Source organism: Bison bison, unplaced genomic scaffold (assembly GCF_000754665.1).
Source record: "Bison bison bison isolate TAMUID 2011002044 unplaced genomic scaffold, Bison_UMD1.0 scf7180017864236, whole genome shotgun sequence".
In the NCBI taxonomy this organism is placed as follows: domain Eukaryota; kingdom Metazoa; phylum Chordata; class Mammalia; order Artiodactyla; family Bovidae; genus Bison; species Bison bison.
The window spans coordinates 2,460,387-2,462,306 of record NW_011494808.1 but is presented as its reverse complement, the minus strand read 5'-3'; the positions used below and the strand labels follow the sequence as shown (position 1 = coordinate 2,462,306).

The 1,920-nt window shown below is 47.1% G+C and overlaps 1 protein-coding gene across 1 annotated transcript in view; it reads left to right on the top strand.

Annotated features, from left to right (window-relative positions):
* Positions 1 to 1,920, top strand: part of KAT6A (K(lysine) acetyltransferase 6A) — a 107,644-nt gene that overhangs the window by 103,972 nt on the left and 1,752 nt on the right. Inside the window, exon 17 of the mRNA XM_010846445.1 lies at positions 4 to 1,915. Within this exon, the coding sequence (XP_010844747.1) occupies positions 4 to 790 (787 nt within the window). The 3' untranslated portion in view covers positions 791 to 1,915. The remainder of the gene's footprint in view (positions 1 to 3; positions 1,916 to 1,920) is intronic.

Below are 1,920 nucleotides of genomic sequence, written 5' to 3'. Positions count from 1 at the left end.
CAGCTACTCCCAGCCGTCGGCCACCTTCAGTCTGGCCAAGTTGCAGCAGCTGACCAACACCATTATGGACCCCCATGCCATGCCTTATAGCCATTCTCCTGCTGTGACTTCCTATGCAACCAGTGTTTCTCTGTCCAACACGGGACTGGCTCAGCTGGCTCCATCGCATCCCTTAGCAGGGACCCCTCAAGCACAAGCCACCATGACACCGCCCCCGAACTTGGCCTCCACCACCATGAACCTCACGTCCCCTCTGCTGCAGTGCAACATGTCTGCCACCAACATTGGCATTCCCCACACTCAGAGGCTGCAAGGGCAGATGCCCGTCAAGGGGCACATTTCCATCCGCTCCAAGTCGGCGCCCCTGCCCTCCGCGGCGGCTCACCAGCAGCAGCTGTACGGCCGCAGCCCGCCCGCGGTCGCCATGCAGGCCGGCCCACGTGCCTTGGCCGTGCAGCGTGGCATGAACATGGGGGTGAACTTGATGCCCACCCCTGCCTATAATGTCAATTCCATGAATATGAACACCCTGAACGCCATGAACAGCTATCGAATGACCCAGCCCATGATGAACAGCAGTTACCATAGTAACCCGGCCTACATGAACCAGACAGCACAGTATCCTATGCAGATGCAGATGGGGGTGATGGGGGGCCAGGCCTACCCCCAGCAGCCTATGCAGCCGAGCCCGCACGGAAACGTGATGTACACGGGCCCCTCCCATCACAGCTACATGAACGCGGCGGGCGTGCCCAAGCAGTCGCTCAACGGACCTTACATGAGAAGATGAGCAAGATGGACTTGCAGTTCAGAACCTAAATATATATAAATAAAGGAACCTTTTATACTGACAAACCAGAGAAAAATGGACCTTTTTTTCCAGTTAAAATATTGCTGTAGATTTAGAGGAATTTTTCTTTGGTTTATTTTATTTTTTAGAAAACCTGGTCTTCTCTTTTTTTGGGGGGTTCATTTTGTTCTGGGTTTTGGTTTTCTTCACAATCTTGAACATTTTACAATAGAACTCATCTAAAAACGGATTTGGGGATAGGGGAAACATGCACAGAAATCTTTTCATAATTAAAAAGAGCCTTACTTTCTTTACACGCCACATGGACAGAATTTGTGTAAAAGTGAATTATCTTTATTTTATTTTAAAATGTATGTTTCCCCTCAAGTGTTTGCAGCTCCCAGTGTCGTCATTTTTAAATGTTACATATACATCTCGAGGGTTAGCCAGACCCTTTTCCTCCACACCCAGCCTTTCATTCCCTACTTCATTCCAGCAGGAGGCACTTATGGGAGACTCGGAAGGGGACATGGAGAACAACCCAAGCTCCTTAAACTTATTATTATTGTTAATATTATTATTATTATTATTAATAAAGTGAGGCAGGAAAATGCTTCTCCTCCTAAAATCCCCTCCACTCCCTACACATACACACACGCGCACACACACACCTCTTGAAACCTTTCCCCAAGAATGTTTCTTTATAGATGGACTTCATTGAAATGTTTGTTTTTCTTAGATCAAGTGTAATATAATTTTTTAAAAACTACTCCCACTCAGCACTCAGAGACACACAAATACTGTAAGTCTCAATTAACAGCAGAATCTCAGAGGAAAGCTGTTTGCAATCCTGATCCAGCCTTGGAGGAATAGATGGTCAGTTAACAATCAAAAGAGGAATGTAACCTCTTGTTTTTTTTACCACCTGGTGAATCAGCCATACGCACATAATTCCACGCAGCCTCTTGATTTTAGTACATACCTTGAGACTCTTAAGAGTCTCGATTCTCGAGCCTTCCTGACTGTGATTAGAGTGAACAATAGTCCCCGGTGATGTGGCGATGAGCCTCTGACGTCTTCATCTAAAGGGTTGGCGGATGACTGTACACGTCAGCGGCTTGAGAAATACC